Genomic DNA, 23,035 nt, shown 5'->3' with positions numbered 1-23,035 from the left:
GTCACCCAGAATTTTCACTTGACCTTGATGCTACAGGGTCATGTTAGCAAACCAGTTTCACCTAGTGGGTTGACTGGCAGTGCCTGCTTGGAGCACTACTGTGATGGCAGAAATCTGCCTGACTACACGAACCAGAATATCTTGATGGATTGGTGAGGCCTCCCTTGGGCAGAGCTGGAGGGTCAGAGACGTCGGAGTTAGATACCCACATGGGCTTGGCCGTAAAGCAGAAAATGGGAGACTGAAAAATGAAAATTTAATGTTGTAGGAAGGCAGATGCTTACGGGCTGGGTTCTGGCAGGGGTGCACCACCCTGTCCCTGGTCTTGGGTTAGCAGACGCAGAAGCAAGGAGTGCAAGGCCCGGCAAACAGGTGTGTACCCCAGACGGCTCAGGTGCAGGTAATCGTACATGTCATGGTGGCTGATGGTACCATCTGAGTGCACAAAGCCAGGGTCTGCGTCCAGGAAGTGGGCCCGAGGGTGCCCGGCCAGTGCTGCCCGTACCAGCTCATTCACCCGTCGGTTTTTCTCTCGAAGTGGGTTGGGGTGCTGGCCCCGAGGAAGCAGGCCCTGAGGAAGGCACAAGGAGTTGTGAGGAGGCGTCCTACCAGCATCTGGGTGTCCTGTTCCCCTGTGCCAGACTTCTCTGTCCCCCATCAGGAAGTCCTAAGCTCCAGAATACACTAGGGATGGGAAAATGGGGGTTTTGGAAACATAGATTCCAAACTATAGTCCTGACACCTCCTTCTAGGAGTGGAACCTTCTAGAAGTAATGGAAGCTAGCTTCACCTTGGGAATGTCTGACCACTCTTGGCTATTTAAGTGTTTTGAGTTTTTCAACACCCTGACAGCTCAGTTGGTAAAGAATACTCCTGCAATGCAGGAGACCCCGGTTCAATTCCTGGGTTGGGAAGATCCCCTGGAGAAGGGAAAGGCTACCCACTCCAGTATTTTGGCCTGGAGAATTCCATGGACTGTATAGTCCATGGGGTCGCAAAGAGTCAGGCACAACTGAGCGATTGTTTCACTTTCAAAGTGTCCAGCAGTCCCTTGGGCAAAAGGGGCTATTTGCCCCCAAATATGTCCTTCACCACAGCCCTTCTGATGGGCACAGCAAGCTTCAACATGAGATTTTGCCTGAAAGCCACTGCTCTGAGCTGAACTGCCCAGAACCGTGCAGCTGTGGCTACACCCGAAGGGGTCCCAGACCACTGCCGTTCTTCCTCCCACTGCCCTCCCCACTCTCTCACCAGCACCACGACCCGCGCCTGGGGCTGCCGCTCGTTCACCAGTTGCACTATGGCCTTGATGCCCCCAGTCACCTGCTCTGCGGTGTGCCCGTGGTTGTTGGTACCCACCCAGACCACCACAATCTGTGGAAAGAGAGGATGGAGCAGTGGTGAGGGGGCAGGCTGAGGGGGCTCTGGCTGCCCACCCAAGCCCTGCTCACCTTGGGCCGGATGTGTTCCAGCTCCCCATTCTCCAGACGCCACAGTACATGCTGTGTGCTGTCACCGCCAATGCCAAAGTTAAGTGCGTGCAGAGGGGAAAAGAGCTCCCGCCAGATCTGTGGGCAAGAAGTGGTGTGGGCACGGGGGCATCGTCAGCATGGACCACCACTCTCTATCCAAAGGTTAACCAAATGTCATCATGTTAGAGCTTTGCTTTATGAAAGCAGTCTGGTTAAATCTCACCTTAAGCAAACCCCAATATGGTCAAACCTCACTTTACGCAAACCCATCATAGTCTCACTTTTATGAATCCCCATAGAAACAAGACTCCTTTTACGAAAACTCATTCTGCTTGAGCCAGGCATCAAACCAACAGCATTCCAGTTGAGCCTCACTTTGAGGAAAGCCATGGTTTAACATCTCTTAGTGAATAGGTAGCATAATTGAGCTCCCTTAGCAGAGACCTACTGACCTTCACTTTGTGGAAACAACTATAGCTTTGTGGAAATCCATTAGGGCTGTGCGCTGATTTAAGCAAACAAAGAGCCTAATGGTAGGCAATTTTCTTGCAAGAAGCCTCATTTTAAGTCTCGCTATACACAAACTCAATATGACAAAAAGCCAGGACACTTCCTTCTCAGGAGAACGTGGCACATTATACAGAAATTCTGGGTGCCTGGTGCTACCTGAGGGTATTTTGAGTACCCCACACACCGCCTGGCCCAGGCTCTGGTCCAGGAGAGTCAGTGAGGGCACAGGCCTGGGTGGGGAAGGAGGAGAGGGACGGGCCTCACCTCGCACTGGTGCATCAGCTGGACCAAGGAGTCACCGATGAAGACGACTTCAGGTTCCTTATCTTTGCTGTCGGCTACGAACCGATGGTGCTTTGGGGACGCAAAGGAGGGGAGTCAATGGCATGCATGCTGCGGGGCCCGCCCCACCCCGCTTCCTTAGGCAGCACCACCCGAACTGCCCTCAGTTTCCCAATGTCTTAGCGAGAGCGGCGCGAACCAGCAGCTCTCCCAAGAGCCTCCCCCCGCCTCCCCGTTTTCAGCCCCGGACTCCGGAGTATCGCGGGCGGGGTCGCTCACCAGGGACATCCAGCGCCCGTCGCCCTGCACGTCCTGTACCGGCGTGGGCTTGCTGGCTGGGTTCTCGTCTCCACTCATCTTGGCGCCTCCGCTCCTGCAGGACGAGCGAGCGCGGTCGGCGGGAGAGTGTTCCGGGAGGAGGTGGCGCCGCCACGCCCACCCCTACCCCTCAGGCAACAATGGACGGTCCGAAGCCCGCACTCCCGCGGAGGGCGCGACGGATTCCCGGGCACCGCCCCCTCTCCCGGGGCGGAAACCTTCATTTAGGAGGGGAGATGGAATTGGGAACCCTCGCTTCCCCCACGGCGGCCGCGCAGTGGGCTCGTCCGGCGCTTCCTGCTCCGGCCGCTCACTCGGGCCTCAGCGGCTGCGGCTGGCGCACCCGGGCACCGGCGGGGGGGGGGGCAGGCGAGACCATCCAGCCTATCGGGGGAGGGGAGAAACCACCCTACCGGCGTCACGGGGAGGAGCGAAATACCTGAAAGGCCGAGAGTAGGCGGGGAAAATCTAGCGCCAGTCCTGGGGGAAGAAACCATTTGCTGTAGAGCGAGAAGTGTAGGGAGGGGCCGGGGTGGGGGTGGGGATGTATGTGTGTCCCTCATTCACGTGGTGGAGGGGGAGTGAGTGGACGAGTCCATTCCTGGATCCCTTGAGGGGGTGGCTCGTACGCACCTGGCTAGGAAGGGACGCACCCATTTTCTTCAGACGTAGGGGAGAGAAAAGGAGGATGGCAAAATGTGAAAATTAGAGGTTCAGCTGTAAGGCGACACTTTAAGACAGTGCCGGGACTTCAGTGAGCCTCTGTGCTCATGGCCCTCCCCTGCTCAAAACCACCAGTTTTTGTGACATAATAGCTAAACTATATGTCTTAGCATTATAGACATCACTGACCCTGCAGAGAGGGTAGTAGAAGATGCAGAAAGATAAGGGAAATTAGAGATGCTGCAAGGGCCAAGTCTAGCCCGGCGCCCCTCCCGCGCAGCTCACCTTACAGATCTGTGGCCTCCGCTCCCCTCCCTAAACCTATGGCTGACCGACTTCAGTTGGGTGTGTCTGGGCTCTGAAACCTATATCTATAGCCAAGGTCGCCTAAAGTCGCTGCCCCCCATCTCCTGCCCCAAATTAATCTCAGACCTCAAGTCTTACCAGATCTCCTTGTTCTGGGGGACCAGGTGGCGGGGTTCCACCCCCTAAAAATCCTGAGCATGTTTCTGTAGCTCCATTCCCAAATGAGACCTTCATAGTTATTCATAGTTATTCTAGGAAGGTTGATGCTGAGATACAAAGATGCATTTTATTTTATTATCTCTATGTTTTGCCTCAATTCACTTGCCTGGAACAGGGCCTGACTCAGAGTACCAAGTACTATCTGTGGCTGTTCACAAGTACTTGCTGAATGAGTATTAAATGAATGGGTCTGATTCTGACCTTCTTCTAGCCATGTTGGAGGAGGCAGACTCCAGACACACAATTGAGGGAAGGATCAAGGTTGTGATTAAGAAATGTATAGGGGACCTTTGTGGGAGAAGAAAGAGATGGACTCTGAGGGTGAAGGATTTCTTAGAAGTAGTACCTAAGGCTTTTGGCTTTGTAAGATTGTGAAGGTTGGACAAGCAATAGTACCAGGTAATACACAATATAGCTTATTAGGGTATGGGGAAAACCCTGGTATAGCTCGATTTGAGAGTCTGAGGGGGGACTTCCCTGGTGGACTAGTGGTTAGGACTCCAGGCTTTCACAACTGGGGCTGGGGTTTAGTCTCTGGTCAGGGAACTGAGATCCCGCAAGCCGCGGGGCAGCGTGCGGAGCGGGGGGGGGGGGGGGGGGGGGGGGGGGGGGGGAGCTGTTGCGGGGAGGGGAGGGTGGGTACTGAGGGTAAGTGTAGTGGGAAAGTTTAGAGGCACCCATTCAAAAAGCGCTGTTTCAAATTGGATGCTGGCACACCTCATACTTACAGCAGTATAAGGAGAAGATATCAACTCCATTTTACAGATTAGGAAACTGAAGCTCTGAACAGTTGCATACTTTCCCAAGGTCACAGAGTTCAGCCAGTCTGGGCATAGGAACCTAGGTAGTGTGGCTCTGAAGCCTAGCTCCAAATGACGACACTATATTGTTTCCCTAGGGATAAACCCTGTTGACTGCGTGGGGGCTGGCTGTATATACAGGCTCCTACAGCCCTTCTCCCCCTTGGCTTCGCCGCCCCTTGCCGCTCTACAGAGAAAGTCCGCCAACAGATGTCTAAACCAACCAGCATTGAGGAAGGGGGCGGGCCTAGTGGACCTAGGCCAATTGGTAGATAGAAGGTGGATAGAAGGTGCTTAGGACAAATGAAAGAGATTTCTGAAAGTGAGGCTGGGAGGGGCGGGACTATAACCGGCACCGCGGGCAGCTGGCACGTGCCTCTGGGCCTGTGACTCTCCGGAACTGGATGCCAAAGGGCGTGGGAGGGGCTCGCGCATGCGTGCCTGCGTGCGTGCAGGAGGCCTTGTGTGAGGCCCGGAAGAGCGTCAGGCGGGCGCATCGAGAGAGCTGGGGTCACCGCGGAAAAGAAGCCATTGTCCCCCACGGCCACGTGGGGTGGGCAGGGAGGGGCGGGGTTCGTTGGGGATAGGAGAAGGTGAGCTGCCCTTCCTCCGCCCTACCCTCACCAACTCTACCCCCATCCCTACCTCACCTGCCTCACCCAGCCTTGAGGTCTACGCCCCTTCCATGACCAGGCCCCGGGCCCTGATGGCTCCTCTGCTGCCCTTTCTGTCCTTCCGATTTGCTGTCTCTCCAACTTCTGTCCTCTTTCCTGCCTTTCTCTTGCTACCATCTCTCTCCACTTTATGCGTTCTCCAGTATCTCCTCTCCTCCTGGATTTCTCCTCTGTCCAAAGTCCCTATCTGGTTCACCAGATCCCTCTGGTATCATGATCCCTTTCCCATCCCTCATTTTTAAGGATTTCCTCACATTCTCGTTCCATTTTATCCTTTATCTTCTGACAGATCTTCCCATTCAGCGTGACTCCCTTGACCCCATCCTGCCCCTATGCCTCTGCCTTTTCCCTCATCTTTCCCTGACCAAACCTTTTCCGGTTGCTCTCTACCAATCCATTGCTCTCATTTTGAGTCTCTAAATAGTACTCCAACTTCACCCCAAACCATCTCTTCTCATATGACTACCCTGTCTTTATCTTCCAGGGCACCATGGATCCCGGGGAGCCAGCCCCCAAGCCTTTCCAGCAGCCTGAGAAGCCTGGTCGTGTCCGCCGTCGGAAGACCAGGCGGGAGCGTAACGAGGCCCTGGTGGGCAGTCGGCGGCCATTGGCCTATCAGCATCCTCCTATGGCCGGTCGGGATCCACATATGGTATTGCGGAATTCTGTGGCCCCTACTGCTGCCAAGCTCGTGGTCATAACCCAGGGCCGCCTGAGCCGGGACCACCGGGGTCTCTTTAACCATGAGGTGAAATCTCTGGATGTGGCCCGGCTGCTTAGCAGTGGGTCTCTGGAGTCAGGCACCCCTGCACTCACCACCAAGTCCTCCCCAAGCCCAGGCAGGGGCCAAAAACCATCCCTACAGTCAAGGGGCAAGGAAAACCAGGTGCCTGGAGGCTCGGGCCCAGGCCCCCCCAGCCCCCCACCACTCCCTGACTTGGAGCAGCTGCTGGGAGAGCTGCAATGCCGGCTGATTCTGCCACAAGCCTTCCCTAGAAGGAACCTAGTTCAAGAGGCCAGGGATGCTATCGTGGGCACTTTACAGGCCTGCCATGGCCGTGTGCCAGACCTTACCCTGGTGCTCCAGGGCTGCCAGCCACACCTGCCAGGTGAGCATACCTCCTGCTTCCTAAGCTCCCTTTTCCTTTGTCTGCTCTTGTTCAGCTGTCCCTCATGCTTCTTTCCTCTGTGCCAGGGACCGAGCCTGGGGCCCCTAAGAAACAAAGAATGACACCTTCCTGCATCAACAGTCCTGAGCAGGCCCCAGAGGAGGGGAGGCAGAGGAGACGGCAAGGGACAAAGGAGCTCACCTTTGCCGTGCCTCCTACCTCCAGCACTCCTGCTGCGCACCGAGTGAGCCTGGCACCACCGAAAGGTCCCTGGCCACCCCCATTATCCTCGTTGCCTTCGCCATCTGGGGCAGCCTGGGGCCCCCCAACAGCCTTTGATCTACTGAAAAGCATCTGGCTGGTAGCCACACCTCCCCCTCCCCGACCTTGGGGGGTTGGCCCACCACAACTCCTGCCCCAGCCACCGTCCCCCTTGTTGCCCCGAAGTTCTGCCTTGGACTGGAGCCCCAGCCCCCCAGCCCCACTGCCCAGCCTCTCCTGGGTGGTGGCTCAGAGCAGCCCAGAGGCCTGGTCCTTTCCACCCATGAGACTGTACTGAGCAGGCTGAGGCTAGGTTGGGGGCAGGAATCTCCAACTCTGATCACCTCAATAAAGTGTCTTCTTCACAGTCTTCTTGAATTTTAGTGGCTGGCCCAGGGCAGCAGCTTTCCCTAGCTCTGAGTTCTGGGTCCAAAGTGGAAGGGAAGGTACTGTCATTTGTCACCGTCCTCGGCCCAGAGGCCTCCAGTCAGTCTAACAGATCCACCCACTAAGGCCAACTTTGTGCTTGACTCTGGTGATGCTGGGGCTCCAGAGTGAGTGAGACTGAGGTTGTGTCTCCAGGGAACTCCCAGTACAGTGGTGAACACAGTTTCAGCCCTTGTGGCATCTGAAAGAGAAGGAAGTCCAGGGGCTGGGGAGTCCAAGGAAGGAGGGATGACTCTGCTCTGTTGACAAGGAGTTGACAAAAGACCCTTGTATTTTTCAAGTTTGGTAGAAATTTGCTAGTAGAGGAGAAAAAGAACATTCCAGGCAGTCTAGAAATGCTCCTCTGTGGAACAGCACGTGTAAGGCCCATTCAGCCTGTATCCCTAGACCATGCTGGGACTTAGCATGAGTCAGATCTGGGCTCTGCTTATGAGAGGCTTCTGGTCTGGTGGGCACAAGAACAGTGTGTGGGCAGGATCAGGGCAGGAATGGCAGATGAAGCCTGGATATAGTGACAGACTTTTTTTTTGGTCTACAATATATTTAACATTTTTGAATCAATTATCTACTGTTACAAATCGGTTTGCTTTTTTTAAAAAAAAATTCTGGCTTCTCTCTCTCAAAAAAAAAAAAAAAAAAAAGGAAAGAAGGAAAGCAGAGAAACTGGCATATCAGACTTACTCTCCTTCCTGTCAAAAACTGGCTGACGCTAAGTTGCAGAGGCTCCTTTTTTGTGGGGTCAACACTCTCCATTTCACCCGCTTATGTTTCCTGCTTGGCCTCTTGACTTGGAAAGTTTTTTAAAATGATAGTTTGAGGAGCAGCAAATTTTCTGCAGTGGAGGCGGAGGGATGAAGCTAAACATGTGTTGGAATCTGATTGGGAAAATGAAGCGGAGGGGCTTGGACTGTACTCTGTAAAGCTTTTCCAGGGTTCCCTATTGCCCACAGGGAAACTGTAAAGTCAGTAGCAGGGTGTAGGGGACTGGCTGGGAGATCACACAGGTGTGACTCAGCTGAGGTCTTTTAGGAAGGTTATGGCAATGCTCGGATTTGAACCCAAGCAATTGATTTCAGAGTCTGTGGGTTTCTTGTAACACCACCCCCTCTGCCTCAGGGCAACTGATTTTCACACCCTGGTAAGCAGTGACAGAACAGGGTCAGGCAGCAGGTGTAGCGGTTGTGGCTGAGGGCTCTCTACCACCTTGGAGTTGTGTGACCCATAACAGGTGGTTTACCCACTCTGCCTCTGTGTTTCTGTAGGAACTTCACAGGGTGCATGGGATCTGGAGTGGCCACAGCTGGTGATGGCTGTCATGGGGGCGGGGATGGGTAATCAAAGAGCAATTTGGGAGCCAAACTGAGGGGAGGTCAGAACAGAGCTGGGGACAGGGGGTTGTGGGTCATCCTGAGATGGCAGCCTGGAGGAGGATGCTCGAACTGGGGGAATGCATTGGAGTTCATTTTAGGACACCGGGAGCCTGAGGTATCAAGGAGACACCCCAAGGGGAGTACTGGGGCTGGAGAGGGGTGGTTCGGATGGGAAAGGGGCGGCCCCTCCCACGGCGATTGGGAAGGGACCTGGCCGGGTCATCCCGGAGGAGAAGGCAGGGAGCGCGGTGCCCAGCGGCCCCTTTAATCGGGGCCGCGCGCCAGCCGGCCCGCGCGCTCTCGCCGCCGTCGCCGGGCCGGAGTGGGAGCGGGAGCGGAACCCGGGCCGGGGCCGGGGCCGGGGCCGGTGGAATGGAGCCCCCGCGCGCGCCCGCTCTGCGCCGCCTGCTGCCGCCGCTGCTGCTCCTGCTGCTGCCGCTGCCCCCCCGCGCCCGGGCCAAGTACGTGCGGGGCAACCTCAGCTCCAAGGAGGTGAGCGCGCCCGGCCCTCCCCTGCCACCCGCCGGGCCCCGGAGGGACCGGAGGGAGAGGAGGGGGAGGTGCCGCCCCGCCCCCTGCCGCCCCTCCCGGAAGGTTCCTGAGAGCCTGGGGGCGTGGGGCCAGGGGCGATGAGGGACTGGGTCTGGGTTGAGGCTGCGGGGGCCCCGGGGGTAGAGAGGAGCCTCGGGAATTGTAGGAGGGACATTGAGGTCAGAGTTGGGCAAGGAGGGGGGCGGGGTTGGGAGAGTCCGAGTTTGGGGTGGGGGTGGGGGACGCCGAGGTGGTGCTGAAGGGACAGCACTTTTCACTGCAAGAGAGCCTGAGTTCACATTCCTGCTCAGGTCCCGGAGGGGGCCGTTTGGAATACTCCCCAGCATCTGATGGGCTCTGGGACCACTGTGTGTGTGTGTGTCTTTGTGTGTCTGTGACAAAAGATGTCCAGTGTGTGTGTGTCTGTGTGTATGTATGTATGTATGTCTGTGACAAAAGATGTCCAGGATGGGGATCTGGCCCTCCAGGCTTTCTCTGGTACCTGGGAAATGGGAGAAGTGTTTGAAAGTAGGGGAAGAAACTTGGGGGACATCCGAAGCAGGAATCCTGGAACCAAGGTGAAAGGATAACAGAAGAATTTTGGAAGTGACCTGGTCCCCTTTATGCTTCTTAGGAAACCAGGAACTCCAGGGTAGGGAGGAAAAGTTGAGGGGTGGACTATGGAATCAAGGAGAGTTCTCAAGGGGCTCAGAAGAAGGTCTGAGTGGGCCCCTTTTCCAGGACTGGGTGTTCCTGACGAGATTTTGCTTCCTCTCGGATTACGGCCGACTAGACTTCCGTTTCCGATACCCTGAGGTGAGCCTTCCCCAACCACTCACCATGCTGAGGCTGGACACCCCCTTGGCCTCCCAAGGCAAGGGCTACCCCAGCTCCCCAACCCCGCCCATCTCTGGGTCTGCAGGCGAAGTGCTGTCAGAACATCCTCCTCTATTTCGATGACCCATCCCAGTGGCCAGCCGTGTACAAGGCAGGGGACAAGGTGAAGTCTGTGAGGAAGGTGGAGGGGAGGGGGGAGAAGGTTGAAGCTGGCCAAGGAGTGACCGCATCCCTGCTCTCGCCTAGGACTGCCTGGCCAAGGAGTCAGTGATCAGGCCAGAGAACAACCAGGTCATCAACCTCACTACCCAGTATGCCTGGTCAGGCTGTCAGGTATGGGCCTGGCCTGGGGGAATGGGCAGGTGCTGAAGGTCAAGGTCCAGGCAGGCTTCAGCCTTTGCGTTTCTCCTCAGGTGGTGTCAGAGGAGGGAACTCGCTACCTGAGCTGCTCCAGTGGCCGCAGCTTCCGCTCGGTGCGTGAAAGATGGTGGTACATTGCGCTCAGCAAGTGTGGCGTAAGTGACTGGGGCCTTCTCCTCCTTGCCTTCCTGCCAACCCCCTCCCTGCCCAGGGCTGCGCCCGCCCCCCTTCCTCAGGCCTCCACACTCCCCATAGGGAGATGGCCTGCAGCTGGAGTATGAGATGGTCCTCACCAACGGCAAGTCCTTCTGGACACGGCATTTCTCTGCTGATGAGTTTGGTGAGCCCACGGGGACCCAGTATCTCGGTGGGAACCTAGAACTGGGAGCCTGTTGAGGGAAGACCCCTCCTGACTGCAGGATTTCCTCCTTCCGCCAAATTGGCAGGGATCCTGGAGACCGATGTGACTTTCCTCCTCATTTTCATCCTCATCTTCCTCCTCTCCTGTTACTTTGGATGTGAGTCTGGCCCATGGTGGGGGCGGAGCGAGGGGGGAGAGGGAAGATGGGGGAGGGGGGACAGGGTGGAGGACAGCCAACCTGTCTGTGTACAGCCTTCCTTTACCCTCCTCCTAGATTTGCTGAAAGGTCGTCAGCTGCTTCACACGACTTATAAAATGTTCATGGCTGCAGCAGGAGTGGAGGGTGAGGTTTAGAGTATCTTAACTTTTAAGTTCTATGAGAGGAGGAGCTTAGGGCTCAGATACCTAGGCCTAAGAAAGGAAGGGCTGGGTGCTTGGATTCTTAGGTCTGAGGGAGGAGGAGCTGGGGACTGGATTCCTGGGTCTCAGAGAGGAGGGTCTGGGAGTCTGGATTCCTGGGTCTGAGGGAGGAGGGGCTGGGGGTTGGACCCCTGGGTCTGAGGGAGGAGGGGCTGGGGGCCTGGACTCCTGGGTCTGAGGGAGGAGGGGCTGGGGGTTGGACCCCTGGGTCTGAGGGAGGAGGGGCTGGGGGCCTGGACTTCAGAGTATCCCAGGAGGTCAGCACGAGTAGAGAGTCTAAATCCTAATGGGGATGAGCAAAGGGCTCTGGTCATCTGGATCACAGTGCTGGGGAAGAGTGATGCTCTAAAGCCGGGGTCTGTCCTTTCCTCTCGCTGCCTGTCCTCCCCTCAGTCCTGAGCCTCCTATTTTTCTGCATCTACTGGGGCCAGTATGCCACGGATGGCATTGGCAACGAGAGCCTGAAGATCCTGGGTGAGAAAAAAGTGGGCCCGGGAGGGTGTGGGGCTCCTCCCCCGGCCCGAACCCTGCATCTGAGCTGCCCTCTCCTCCTTCTACCAGCCAAGCTGCTCTTCTCCTCCAGCTTCCTCATCTTCCTGCTGATGCTGATCCTTCTGGGGAAGGGATTCACGGTGACACGGTGCCCAAGCTGGGGCGGGAGGGAGCACGGCGGGGATGGGGTGGCTGGGCAGGGGGGCAGGGCAGAGATTGGGTTGGGGGAGGGGGTGGCTACCCCCTCCTCTCTGACGGCCCCCACCCCTGCTGTCTCCCCTCATGGCCTGCCGCCAGGGGCCGCATCAGCCACTCGGGCTCGGTGAAGTTGTCTGTCTACATGACCCTGTACACCCTCACCCACGTGGCGCTGCTCATCTATGAGGCCGAGGTGCGTCCCCCTAAAAGCTCAGGCTTTGCTCCGTCCTCCCCATGCCCCAAAGCTTTTAGTGGCCTCTTCCACCTGTCTGCTAGTCTTCTTCCTGGCTCTCTCTCCCCCACTCTGTGGTTTTCCGCCTTCCCATCTGTCTCCCTAAGTGCATTCCCGTCTTTCTACGTGGCTCTCTTCCTCCTCCTTCTGTCTCTCACTGTCTGTCACATTTTATGCTCAGTGTCATGACTAAGTTCAGGAGTCACACAGACCTGGAGTCCACTCTGGCTTTCCCATTTCCCAGCTGGTTGACCTTGACTGATGCCCACCCCACCCCCAGATCTGCTGCTGCTTCTGTAAAATGAGGAGGGTCTTACCTACCCTAGGGAACTTCTCTAAGGCTTTATAGATCACCTTGACTTTAGCCGAAAGGCTTCCTGCTTAGCCTCAGTTTTCCCCTTCTGTAAAATGGGGTGAAAATAAGACCTGCTTCATCAACTTGGTGCAAACAGAAAAACTTATACTTGGTGGTGTTCAGCTCTGTGCTGAGCCATGGTAGCAGAGATAATTTCTATCTTTTCACTTTCTCTGTGTCTATCCTTTCATCTCCATCTCTCATTCTCCTACTGCTTCTGTCCTGATCAAGTACCTCTGTGCCCTTAAGGGTGTTTGAGGGTGGGTTCTGGGGTCCCTGTGAGGAGGGCCAAAGGCCAGGGCTGTGACTGACCCTCTCCCTTGGGTCCAGTTCTTTGACCCGGGCCAGGTCCTGTACACCTATGAGTCGCCAGCGGGCTACGGGCTCATTGGGCTGCAGGTGGCGGCCTACGTGTGGTTCTCCTATGCTGTGCTCGTCTCCTTGCGCCACTTCCCGGAGAAGCAGCCCTTTTACGTGCCCTTCTTTGCTGCCTACACCCTCTGGTGAGATGTGCTGGGCCCTCAACCTGTCCATGCCTTCCCTGGCTCCCCAGAAATGGCTGTCTTCAACTCAGACCCTCTTCTGGGAGGCAGATGGACTTTAAGTTAGGCAGCTGTCACCAGAGTCTGCCACTTACTCACTGTGTAACCTGGAAACGATTCCTTTCCCAAAATGAAAAAAATATAAAAGCCTCAGGTTGCCTACTCAGAAAGAGGGATTGTCCAGAGTATCTCCTGCAAATGGGTGTCTTGAGAGTGTGTAGGACAACAGATGAGGGCTTTGAGTGTGGCACAAAGTAAATGTCCAACAAAAAGTAGTTATGATTCTTTTCATTTAATATAGTATAGCAGTAAAGTTAAGGGCTTCCCAGGCGGCGCAAGTGGTAAAGAACCCGCCTGCCAGCGCAGGAGATATAAGAGACATGGGTGTGATCCCTGGGTTGGGAAGATTCCCCTGGAGGAGGAAATGGCAGCCCACTCCAGTATTCTTGCCTGGAGAATCCCATGGACAGAGGAGCCTAGTGAGCTACACAGTCCAGAAGGTCGCAGAGTCGGACGCGACTGAAACAACTTAGCACACACACAAAGCAGTAAAGTAGGTGGATTCTTTTAAATGACTTTATTTTCTCATATATGCATTTTAAATATTTATTTACTTATTTGGTTGCACTGGGTCTTAGTTTAGGCATGTGGGATCATTGTTGCAGCATGTGAACTCTTAATTGCATGTGGGACCTAGTTCCCTGACCAGGGATCAAACTCAGGATTGGGAGTGTGGAGTCTTAGCCACCGGACTACCAGGGAAGTCCCAAGTAGGTGGATTCTAAGCCAGATTACCTGGATTTAGATCCCAGTTCTAAAGCTTGTGGGGCTTCCCTGGTGGCTCAGATGGTAAAGAATCTGCCTGCAATGCAGCAGGAGACCTGGGTTTGATCCCTGGTTTGGGAAGACTCCCCCGGAGAAGGGAATGGAAACCCACTCCAATATTCTTTTTTTTTTTTCCACTCCAGTATTCTTGCCTGGCAGGCTACAGTCCATGCAAAGAGTCAGACATGACTGAGTGACTAACAGTTTTACTTCACTTTCTAAAGCTTGTAAACTGTGTGACATTACACACATCAATTAAATTCTGTCGAACTCAGTTTCCGCACCTGTTTAATAGGGACAGACATTGTACTTGCCTCATAGAGTCACTGTGAGAGTTATATGAGTGTGTATTCATGAAATGCTTAGTAACAGGTCTGGCATGCAATAAGTCCTTAATTGTTATTATCATATGTTAATTCAGTCATCAAACATCTGTTGATTTCCTCTCAGGTGCCAGAATTTGTGGTGGGGGTAGAACTGAGTTAAATTCAACCTACTGCTTGCCCACCCCCCTCACCACATTTCCCAGGCCAGTGGGATTCCTGTCTCCTTTTAACCTCTGGCTTCTGAAGGTCACACTGGCTTCCCTCCAGTTTGGGACCCACTTGGGGCCTGTGTGTGTGTGTGCATTGCAGGGGATTTTAGGGCCATGGGGTGGGGTGGAAGGCAGGGATGGTGTCTCTACAGATCCACTGCCTCCCCTTCAGGTTCTTTGCAGTTCCGGTCATGGCCCTGATCGCCAACTTTGGGATCCCCAAGTGGGCCCGGGAGAAGATTGTCAATGGAATCCAGTTGGGGATCCATCTGTATGCCCACGGCGTGTTCCTGGTGAGGCTGGGCCTCCGGGGTGGGAGGGGGTGGGAAACCAGCGGGTGGAGGATGCATGAGGCCGTCCATCCTTGAGCTGCCTGAGCTTCTGTTCTGAGTGCTTGATCCATTTCCTTCAATTCATCCTTTAGGCATTCAACACAAGCTTACTGAGAGCCTGCTGGGTCCTTGCAGGCTGTTCCACTGTATCCCCCAGAGTCCACCCTCTTCTATTCCTCTCTCCTACTTTTGTGTCCTGGGCTCTTCCCCCAGCCCTACTCTATTTGCCCCATCCCCATTTCCATCCTGACCCTGGGTCCCCAGACTCTCACTTTCCCCTTCTGTATCCCCACTGCCTTCCCTAAGCCCCTTGGTCTCTACTCCCCCGCAGCCCCCTCACATCCTCCCATCTCTGGCACTCCATCACAGGAAGAAGCCACTGGGTTGGGTCAAGCTGGGGCTCCAGGGGGCCTAGATATGAATGGCAGCAGGGGTTACCAGCACCAAATCTCTTCTTTGCGCTGGTTTACATCCTATCTGGCTTTCTGGGAGACAGTCCAGTCCTTCTGTTCATTCATTCTTCCATCCATCCATCAACCATTCAGTGGGCACCTTTCTCAAACCAGCCTCTGTTTCATGCTGGGAACACCCATATGCCTTTATTTCTGCTGTCTTGTTTACTTGGCAGAGCAACCCCAGGGCAGGATGGATAATAGTCATTGAAACCACTATACAGAGAGGGGAAGCTAAAGCCCAGAGAGGGGAGGTGACCTGTCAGGCTCTGTGGCCATTGGTGGGAGTGGTGGGGTTCTCTAGCAGACTGAAGATCTGGCATAAGTGGGAACCAGACAGGAAAATAGGCATTGCTGAGGGTCCCAACTCCTGACTTGAGGGGTCCACCATGTATTCTTTGTTGGGAATATACTCAGCCCCTGAGGGAGGGGGCCAGGTTCCCCATGGTCTACCCTGGAACCCGACTTAGTTACAGACTCACTTTCCTGGGATGGTTCCTCTTGAGGCTCTGCAGGAAGTCACAGAGAGACAGAGAGAGGCGAAATGCTGAGAACCCACCATGTGCCAGGGCTTCCCAGGTGGTGCTAGCAGTAAAGAGCCTGCGTGCCAATGCAGGAAACCTAAGAGATGCAGGTTTGATCCCTGGGTTGGGAAGATCCCCTGGGGGAGGACATGGCAACCCACTCCAGTACTCTTGCCTGGAGAATCCCACGGATAGAGACTGGCAGGCTGCAGTCCATAGAGTCGCACAGAGTCAGACACGACTGAAGCGATTTAGTGCACACGCACACACCATGTGCTAGGGTCTGCGCCAGCGGTTTTCATTTCCACCCTCTCTTCATCTTTTCATGTAGGCACTGCAACTCCTTTTGTACAGTGAGGTTCTGGGAGTGTATTTATTTATTTGGTTCTGGGAGTTTAATCAGTGTGCCCCAGAACCCATACTCAGTGAACTGTGGGGCCAGGAGGTGGGGTGCGGGCTCAGAACACCGGACACAGTGCCCTTTCTGCTATATTTCACTTTTGACCAGTTTCCTTCCTAAAAATGCTCACATTAGCTCAGCACAGCTCTGCCACGGGCAGGCATTCCACTGCTCTGGTTTCAGCTCCTTGTTCACTTACTCAGCAACAACCTTGGAGGGACTGAGCTGGGCTCCCGCGTGCAGTGCTAGGGTCACCCCAGTCCCTGCCCTTGTGGCCAGCCAGCTAATTCCGGAGACATCTCTACATTCAACCATTATGTATTGAGAGCTATAAGCTACGTGTCAGGCACTGTTCGAGAAGATGTTGGGGATTCAGCAGGGAAAAGAGCCATCAAGTACCTGCCCTCAAGGAGTTAACGTTCTAGAGTCTGTCAGTTGCTCTTCAATTAAATTTTCTGTTTATGAAAATATTCTACCACCTGTGCTGTCTCATACAATAGCTACTAACGCTGTGTGGCTACTGAACACTTAAATGTGGCCAGTGTGACTGAGAAATAAAAGTTTTAGTTTAATTTTGGTTATTTTAAATTAGCCACATATAGCTAGTAACGATTGTACTAGATGGGCTTCCTAGGTGGTACTAGTGGTAAAGAAACTGCCTGCCAGTGCAGGAGACCTGAGACCCAGGTTCAATTCTCTGAGTGGGGAAGATCGCCTGGAGGAGGTCACAGCAACACACTCCAGTAGTCTTGCCTGGAGAATCCCATGGAGAGAGGGGCCTGGCCGGCTAAGTCCATGGGGTCGAAAAGAGCTGGACACGACTGAAGCGATTTAGCACACCCACATCCTACTAGATATCGTAGGATGCTGCAGCTTAATCATTCAGTGATAACTGGGAGCGCAGGGCTTTGACTGAGGAAGCACCTGCAGAGTAGTAAAGAGTGGTGACGGACTGAAAGTTAGAGCCCAGGACATCGTGAGAGCCCAGAGGAGGTGCCAAATCCAGTTCAAGGGTTCAGAGAAGCGGGGGTATCAAGTGAACGGGGGAGTCCTTAGGGCTCCTGTTTATGAAGGCAGCCTGGGGCCTGGACAGCCCTTCTCCAACCTGCGCCTGCCCTTCATCCCAGATCATGACACGCCCCTCGGCGGCCAACAAGAACTTCCCGTACCACGTGCGCACGTCGCAGATCGCCTCGGCCGGAGCCCCGGGCCCTGGAGGCAGCCAATCCGCAGACAAGGCCTTCCCGCAGCACGTCTATGGGAACGTGACGTTCATCAGCGACTCGGTGCCCAACTTCACGGAGCTCTTCTCCATACCCCCGCCCGCCTCCTGCGTAAGCCCCGCGCCCCCGGCGCCCGAGGAGCTGCTGGCGCCGCCCCTGGAGTACCTGACCCCGCTCCCTGCCCCTCCACCGCCCTCCACGCCCAGGCGCCTGAGCCCACCCCCTGCCTTTCGCAACCCCCGCGCCCCCACGCCACGCCGCGACCGTCCCCCGGCGCCCGCGCCCACCTTGCCAGACTGGGTTCTGGCGCTGTTGCGTACGCCCCCTCAGACACCCCGCGCGGTGCCCCCGCCGCCGCTGGCCTTCCGCGGTTCTCCCCCACCTCCCCGGCCACCGCCGGAGTTCGCCCGGCGCACCCCGACGCCCCCGCTTGAGTACCTGGCCCCACTGCCCAGGCGCCCCTAACTGACCCCTGCGCCCACACCTCGGGAGGGGGGATCATCGCGGGGAGGGGGACGGGCCTTCGGGGCCGCATTTGCCCCTCCTTGGGTCCAGGACGGCCTCTGATCCTGACCCCCCTCCCAGGCCGGGAAGCAGGTGGAGGAGACAGCGGTGGCGGCGGCGGCGGCCCCGAGGGGCCGCGTGGTGACCATGGCCGAGCCGGGCGCGGCCTCCCCGCCCCCTTCCTCTCGGTTCCCCAAGGCGGCCGACCCAAGCTGGGATGGCCCGACGCCGCCCTACCAGCCGCTCGTGCCCCAGACAGCGGCGCCGCACACCGGCTTCACCGAGTACTTCAGCATGCACACGGCCGGGGGCACCGCACCCCCGGTCTGAGCACCCCTGCCCGCCCCTGCCCCATGGGCCGCGCGCCGGGCCCCGGCCGGGCTCCAGATCCCCTCTCTCACCCGGCCCCAGGGCTCTGTCATCCCCGGCCTTGCCAAACCTCCCCACCCCGCGCGCCCAGGTAGGGGTGCGTAGTGTCCTGCTCCCGCCCAGTCCCCCTTTGACTCGTGCCAAACGGTCCCGCGGGAGCCGCTCTCCCCGTCCCCTCCCTCAGCCCCTGCCCCGAGCGGCACCGGATTCTGGGCTCCCGCTGTTCCGTGACCTCCGGCCCCCTGGCCCCCTCCGAGACCTCTGACCCCGCCGGACCCCGGAACACCAGTGACGATCGCCGGGACCCTGCCTGAGGTTCTCCAGGAATCCGCGACCCCGAGCCACTCACTGCTCCCAGGACAGATACTGTGAAGCTACTCTCGACTCTGAAACCTTCCCCTGGATCTCTGTGACCTCGGACCCGTACTCTGCCCCCCTATCTCCATCCCGGAGGCCCTCCCTCAGGTCCTTGGCAGAAAGACTTTTTCCCCTTCTTGCCAAAATAAAGAGGATTCGTTGAGTTTTTATCTTTAAGATGGGCTCTTTTACATCTTGATAGTGCTCAGAGACCGGGCTGAACACAAGCCATTCCAGGCTCGGGACCTCGGTGTGCCCAACTGTGAAATGGTATCTTGTGAGGGACCTGCATAACTTGACCTTTTGTTGACCCATAATCGGAGAGCCCTGAAGGTATGAATCATCATCTAGCAGAGTCCTCTTACTGTACAGCTTTATTTTTACCTTCTCTGCCCCAGTTATAGGTAGAAGCGCCCTCCAGTGGCCGTTGCTTTGCTCAGCCACCTGCACGGGGAGTTTGGGTTAAGATTTTAGCACTGCGCATGTGTAATTCTCACTTCACAGGCCGAGGCGGTCACAGCTGCGCCTGCGTCTAGGAACAAATGGGCGGGGACGTTTCCGGAAGTCTCCCTTTGTGGAGGGGTGGGGTTGGGTGCTCTGCAGTCCTCCCAGGGCCGCTCTGACCTGCGTCTCTGCAACTTCTCGGCTCCTCTCTATTTTCCTTTCCACAGCAGCCGCTAGGCCCCCGCCCTCTCGCCCTCCCAGTGGGTCTTCCCTTGGCCGCTCTGGCCCTAGCGTCCCCTCGTCTCTCTGATCTGGCTCATCCGGCTCGGACGGGAGTCGCGGGTGGGTGAGCAAGCGAGTTCGTCTGTGGGGTCCAGGCCTGAGCCCCTGAAGACTGACTCTGCCCCGGGCACCCGCTCGCGCCCCGCCCCTGACTGGAGGGTTCTCTCCCGGAGGACCCTCCGGTCCGGGACGTCCGCATCCTTGATGTAGGCCCCCGCAGAACTGTACACCCCTTCGCCCACCGGGGACCCCAGTGGTCTATAAGGTCCGTTTCGGCCTGCAGCGGCCCTCGACTGTAACTGCTGGACATCGTTTATGGGGTCAGCTAGCCTATGGGGGCCCATGTCTACAAGGGACTCCCATGGCCCCTAAGGGTCTGCCCCGTCCATAACGACCCTCATTATAGGGTTTTCCATGGGTCTGTAAGGCCCACTCCTCCATCTCCAGAGCCCGGCGACAGCGGCTGTCCCAGCGGCTCCTGGACCCCGCTGGTCTACAAGGCCATGTCCCATCCATAGAGGTCTGCAGGGCTTCAAACGGGGTGGAAGGCCCTCTCCGGGGCTTTACGACCCGTCAGTACGGGAGGAGGCGGCGATGGCCCTGGGTCGGGCTCTGGCTGCGGCGCTGGCTATATCATTGGCCGTGCTGGGGCCACTGTCCCCTGGAGCCCAGGCAGGGGACTGCAAGGGCCAGCGGCAAGTGCTGCGGGAGGCTCCAGGCTTCGTGACAGATGGTGCGGGCAACTACAGCGTCAATGGCAATTGCGAATGGCTCATCGAGGGTGAGTGGGGCCGCGTGGGTCACACACCCGCTGGTGCGCTAATTCATTCATTTGTGCCCTCGTTCATCCACTGACCACGTTCCCAGAACCCATTCTGGTCCAGGCCCTTTGCTCTGAAATGCAGCCAACTTGGGCCCTGCCTTGGAAGGCCTTGAAGTCTGGTCTGGGAATTGCACCCAGACCAGATGGACAATTACAAGCCACAGCATCAGTGCGGACTGTTTTGAGTAATCCTTAGATACTTAGGGACTACTCTGGTGGTCCAGCAATTAAGACTCAGTGCTTCAACTGCAGGGGACATGAGAGTTCCATCTCTGGTGGTGACTAGGATCCTGCATGCCGCTTGATGTGATTAAAAAAGTAAAAATAAATTTAAAAATTTTTTTAAAGCTTCATTTAAAAAGAAGTTGTTGGAAACTCAGGCTTTGAGCCCAGCCACCTGGCTTCAAACTTGGGTTCCGCCTCTTCCTAGCTTTGTGATTTTGGGCAGGTGGCTTCCTTTCTCTAAGGTTTGGCTTTCCCTCCCTGCTTGTGGTGATAGTAATAGTACTCACCTCATAGGGCTATTGCAATTAAATGAGAACAGGTATACTGTGCCTGGTACATAGTAAATACCCAATAAATGGTCTTAGGATTATTAGTGTTGTTCTTTTTAAAGTACTTCAATGAAAGCAGTTTTTCAGTCATTCATGTACCAGGTATTGTCTTTGCCACTGGGATTCAGCAGAGAGACCCACAAGCCTCAGCACTCTGTGATGACTTGGGGCTTGGAATCTAGTGGGGGAGACAAACACGTTAGTAGTCCATCCTGGTGTGGTCGGGGCTGTGATGGAGGAACCCCACGGATCTGGGGGTGCCCAGAGGAGGTACCTGATTCTGTGGGGTGAGTAGGAGCAGAGAAGACTTCCTGGAGGAGGAGATGTCTGAGCTGAGGACTAAAGACCTGTGGGAATCAGCCAGGAGGAGGAGAAAAGCATTCAGGAAGAGGAAATAGCCTGTGCAAAGGCCCCATCTTTACCGTTCTGGGTTCCCAGTCTAGTGGGGGAAACAAACCCACTCCTAGGGAGTGAGAACCTCAGAGATGGCATCTGACTTAGCCTGGGCTATGCTTGAGACCAGAGGCGTATGTAGGAGAGAGCAAAAGGACATTCCAGGTAAGGAGAATAGCCCATGCAAAAGCCTGGAAATAAGAGTGTATGATGCTTTTGTGTGTGTGAGTCCCACTCTCTGGGACCCCATGGACTGTAGCCCGCCAGGCTCATCTGTCCGTGGAATTCTCCAGGCAAGACTACTGCAGTGGGTATTCCCTTCTCCAGGGGAACCTTCCCGACCTAGGGATTGAACCCAGGTCTCCTGCATTGCAGGCAGATTCTTTAAGATATCTGTGTGTTAGGACACAGAATCCAAGAAGACAGTGAGCCAGAGGCTGGAGGGTTGGGAGGAACCAAAAGGTGTAGGATGTGGTGATTTTGAGCTGTGCCCTGAGGATCATAAGGAGGTGGAGGAGCTAGAGAAGTCTAGGAAGGCCTCCCTTGGCAGCAAATGAGGAGCTGGCCTTTGCGGAGAGGTGGGAGTCCCCCAGAGGAGATCCTGGGCGAAGACCAGAGGTGTGACAGGGCCTGGGTTGTGCCAGACCTCCTTTTGCAGGCTTTGGAGCTTGGTCTTTATCTGGGGACACAGGGCATCCATGGAAGGTTTTAAACAAGGAAAGTCATGATCCAGTTTATGGTTTAGAAGATATCTGGCTGTTGTGTGGGGTATGAGTGAAGCATGTTTCTTGGGGTTGAGTGTGTCTGTCCCTAATGTGGGGGCCGTCCTCATCTAGGGGTTGAGAAGAGAATGGGAAGTGTGTGTATGCATTGGGGATGTAAATTGTTCTCTGGCCTTGAAGAGCTCCAGCCTGCTTGGGGATGGTAAGGCCAGACACAGACATTCAGCCTCCAGTGTGCCCAGGGCTGAGACGGAAAGAGGTGCCTGGTTGGGTAGACGGGCCTAGAGGAGTGAAGCGACTCTGCTGGGAGTCACAGCGGGGCAGCCACTGAGCAGGGTTCTGAAACATGCACTAGAGTGTTGTTCCGTCGCTAAGTCTGGTCTGACTCTCTGCGACCCATGGACTGCAGCACACCAGGCTTCCCTGTCTTTCACTATCTCCTGAAGTGTGCTCAAACTCATGTCCATCTAGTCGGTGATGCCATCCAACCATCTCATCCTCTGTCACCCTCATATCCTCCTGCCCTGAAGCTTTCCCAGCATCATCAGGGTCTTTTTCAGTGAGTCAGCTCTTCGGACTTGGTGGCCAAAGTATTGGAGCTTCAACTTCAGCATCAATCCTTCCAATGAATATTCAGGGTTAGGAGTGTACCGGGTGAGAAAAGGGAATAGCCCTATGAAGACAAAACAGGGGCTTGTGGTCCAGAGGTTAAGTCTCCACTGCAGGGGACATGGGTTTGATTCCTAGTTGGGAAACTAAGATCCCATGTGCCGCCAGCAAAATAAAAGGGAGGACTGGTGGGTCTCAAAACCCTGTCTCAGCTCATCTGATCTGGCCGAACTGTTGGCTGGGAAGAGCAAAGCAGGCCAGAAACAGGGAAAGAAAGGCGCTGAATGTCACACTGAACAGCTTGACTTTTCTCTGGGGATTGGTGGGGAGCCAGAGGGGGATTTTGAGCAGGAGTGGGTTGTCGCTGTCAGGCTGGGTAAGGGGCAGACTGGAGACTTGGTGTGCTTGTCTTGTGGGAAAGGATGAGTTCTGAATTGGGGCAGGAACTAAGTGGGTGGAGAGGCACGGAGAATGCTGAGAGACGTGTGACGTTTCATACATGAGACCTGGGGACCAGTTGGCTGGATGTTGCGGTAAGGAGGTGTCTGGGAGACTTCTGGATTCCTCCTTGAGGTCCTATCCTTCCCAGTGTCTGTCACCTCTAAGAACCAACATGTTCCCCCATCTATTAAAAAAATAAGCAAATGACGCACTTACTTTTTTTTTTTAAACCACGTTCACACTTCATTGGGCCCAGTGCTCATAAGGATTCATAACATCCTTATGAATAAGAGGCATTAAGCCTTTGAAAAGCAGGGGCATTTGGGCTCAGATCTCTGTCCAGCATGGTCTGGGGATTAGGCCCCTGTTGGACGGAAACAGAAGGACTTGGACTCAGGGAGGAACTTCAGGAAGGCAGATGGTGAGCCGGCGGCCTCTGGCAGACACTTGACAAAGATGTGTTTGTTGTGATTCTAAGGACAGAGCT

At 55.6% G+C, this 23,035-nt stretch overlaps 4 protein-coding genes across 9 annotated transcripts in view; 3 read left to right on the top strand and 1 right to left on the bottom strand.

The window, feature by feature from the left end:
* Positions 1-239: 239 nt before the first annotated feature.
* Positions 240-3,119, bottom strand: PAFAH1B3 (platelet activating factor acetylhydrolase 1b catalytic subunit 3). 2 transcript variants are annotated; one of them, XM_061139420.1, is made up of 6 exons: positions 3,022-3,119; positions 2,544-2,637; positions 2,247-2,336; positions 1,452-1,568; positions 1,252-1,374; positions 240-571 (listed from the first exon to the last, which is right to left on the bottom strand). In XM_061139420.1, exons 2-6 carry the CDS (start codon positions 2,619-2,621, stop codon positions 281-283), a joined length of 699 nt encoding a protein of 232 aa, XP_060995403.1. In that variant the 5' UTR covers positions 2,622-2,637; positions 3,022-3,119; the 3' UTR covers positions 240-280. The 2 variants fall into 2 exon arrangements, with proteins under 2 accessions (XP_060995403.1, XP_060995402.1); XM_061139419.1 differs by lacking the exon at positions 3,022-3,119 and adding an exon at positions 2,801-2,957.
* Positions 3,120-5,009: 1,890 nt separating this feature from the next.
* Positions 5,010-6,974, top strand: PRR19 (proline rich 19). The gene is made up of 3 exons (XM_061135777.1): positions 5,010-5,163; positions 5,729-6,353; positions 6,440-6,974. The coding sequence occupies exons 2-3, from the start codon at positions 5,735-5,737 to the stop codon at positions 6,910-6,912; spliced, it is 1,092 nt and encodes a 363-aa protein (XP_060991760.1). The 5' UTR covers positions 5,010-5,163; positions 5,729-5,734; the 3' UTR covers positions 6,913-6,974.
* Positions 6,975-8,749: 1,775 nt separating this feature from the next.
* TMEM145 (transmembrane protein 145) lies at positions 8,750-18,443 on the top strand. Of its 3 annotated transcripts, none has more exons than XM_061135762.1 (15): positions 8,750-8,923; positions 9,704-9,778; positions 9,885-9,962; positions 10,046-10,132; positions 10,213-10,314; positions 10,415-10,499; positions 10,606-10,677; positions 10,795-10,863; positions 11,334-11,414; positions 11,502-11,580; positions 11,730-11,823; positions 12,548-12,720; positions 14,292-14,412; positions 16,955-17,161; positions 18,108-18,443. In XM_061135762.1, exons 1-15 carry the CDS (start codon positions 8,804-8,806, stop codon positions 18,186-18,188), a joined length of 1,524 nt encoding a protein of 507 aa, XP_060991745.1. In that variant the 5' UTR covers positions 8,750-8,803; the 3' UTR covers positions 18,189-18,443. The 3 variants fall into 3 exon arrangements, with proteins under 3 accessions (XP_060991745.1, XP_060991731.1, XP_060991739.1); XM_061135748.1 differs by lacking the exon at positions 18,108-18,443 and adding an exon at positions 17,636-18,026; XM_061135756.1 differs by lacking the exon at positions 12,548-12,720 and having other exon boundaries at positions 17,636-18,443.
* Positions 18,444-18,891: 448 nt separating this feature from the next.
* MEGF8 (multiple EGF like domains 8) overlaps positions 18,892-23,035 on the top strand; it is a 41,072-nt gene continuing 36,928 nt past the window's right edge. For 2 of the 3 annotated variants that reach the window (XM_061139412.1, XM_061139410.1), the window contains exon 1: positions 18,892-19,787. In XM_061139412.1, the coding sequence (XP_060995395.1) occupies positions 19,601-19,787 (187 nt within the window). In that variant the 5' untranslated portion in view covers positions 18,892-19,600. The remainder of the gene's footprint in view (positions 19,788-23,035) is intronic. The other variant, XM_061139411.1, reaches the window with a different exon arrangement.

The sequence above is a fragment of the Dama dama genome, chromosome 4 (assembly GCF_033118175.1).
Source record: "Dama dama isolate Ldn47 chromosome 4, ASM3311817v1, whole genome shotgun sequence".
In the NCBI taxonomy this organism is placed as follows: domain Eukaryota; kingdom Metazoa; phylum Chordata; class Mammalia; order Artiodactyla; family Cervidae; genus Dama; species Dama dama.
This window is presented reverse-complemented; position numbering and strand designations above follow the sequence as displayed.